The sequence below is a fragment of the Stigmatopora argus genome, chromosome 20 (assembly GCF_051989625.1).
Source record: "Stigmatopora argus isolate UIUO_Sarg chromosome 20, RoL_Sarg_1.0, whole genome shotgun sequence".
NCBI classification, from domain to species: Eukaryota; Metazoa; Chordata; class Actinopteri; order Syngnathiformes; family Syngnathidae; genus Stigmatopora; species Stigmatopora argus.
The window spans coordinates 12,004,803-12,006,196 of record NC_135406.1 but is presented as its reverse complement, the minus strand read 5'-3'; the positions used below and the strand labels follow the sequence as shown (position 1 = coordinate 12,006,196).

General features: G+C 43.1%; 1 protein-coding gene across 1 annotated transcript in view; it reads left to right on the top strand.

Annotated features, from left to right (window-relative positions):
• Positions 1-243: 243 nt before the first annotated feature.
• The window catches only part of LOC144066165 (uncharacterized), a 1,898-nt gene continuing 747 nt past the window's right edge, over positions 244-1,394 (top strand). Inside the window, exon 1 of the mRNA XM_077589510.1 lies at positions 244-1,394. This exon is cut by the window's right edge and continues 747 nt beyond it. Within this exon, the coding sequence (XP_077445636.1) occupies positions 244-1,394 (1,151 nt within the window).

Sequence of the window (1,394 nt, the reverse complement as noted above, 5' to 3'; positions counted from 1 at the left end):
ATCAAGAAGGAGGAAGATGATGTCACCTGGTCATTTGGTGAATTCCTGAAGAGGGAAGAGGATCTGGGCGTGACCAGCAGAGGGGCGGAGCCTGCACACACCTTAACATTACCCCAAATTAAAGAGGAGGAGCCAGAGTTCCCTCAACAACAAATGAGAGATGAGCGACTTCCAATCAAGAAGGAGGAAGATGATGTCACCTGGTCACTTGGTGAAAACCTGAAGAGGGAAGAGGATCTTGGCATGACCAGCAGAGGGGCGGAGCCTGCACACACCTTAACGTTACCCCAAATTAAAGAGGAGGAGCCAGAGTTCCCTCAACAGCAAATCAAAAAGGAGGAAGAAGATGTCACCGTGTCAACTGGTGAGTCTTTCAAGAGTGAAGATGATCTGGGCGTGGCCGGCAGAGGGGCGGAGACTCCCAACGGCAGCTCAGCAGAAGGGCAAGCAGACAATTTAATTGCTCCGTTATCAGAAAGCGAAGACTTGCTTTATGACAATGAAGGTCTTAAGGACGGCAAACTCTGGAAATGCTCTCAGTGTGGAAAAACCTTTGGGAAAAAGTCTACTTTGAAAACACACATGAGGAGCCACACTGGGGAGAAACCCTTATCATGTACAGTTTGTGGTAAAACATTTACACACAAGAGAAACTTAAATATTCATGCAAGAACCCACACTGGTGAAAAACCATTCTCGTGTTCAGTTTGTGGTCAAGGATTCACAGACAAGGGAAACTTAAAAAGGCACACAAGAACACACACTGGTGAAAAACCATTTTCGTGTTCAGTTTGCGGTAAAGCCTTTTCTCAACAGCATTACTTAAAATCGCACACAAGCACCCACACTGGTGAAAAACCATGTTCGTGTTCAGTTTGTGGTAAAAGATTTACAGAGAAAGAAAGCTTAAAAATGCACACAAGAACCCACACTGGTGAAAAACCATTTTCGTGTTCAGTTTGCGGTAAAGCCTTTTCTCAAAATCAATCCTTAAAAATCCACATAAGAACCCACACTGGTGAAAAACCATTTTCGTGTTCAGTTTGTGGTCAAAGATTCACACAGAAGGGACACTTAAATAGTCATGCAAGAATACACACAGGTGAAAATACATTTTCGTGTTCAGTTTGCGGTAAAAGATTTACAGAGAAAGGAAGCTTAAAAATACACAAAAGAACCCACACTGGTGAAAAACCATTCTCGTGTTCAGTTTGTGGTCAAGGATTCACAGACAAGGGAAACTTAAAAAGGCACACAAGAACACACAGTGGTGAAAAACCATTTTCGTGTTCAGTTTGCGGTAAAGACTTTTCTCAACAGCATTACTTAAAATCGCACACAAGCACCCACACTGGTGAAAAACCATGTTCGTGTTCAGTTTGTGGTAAAAGATT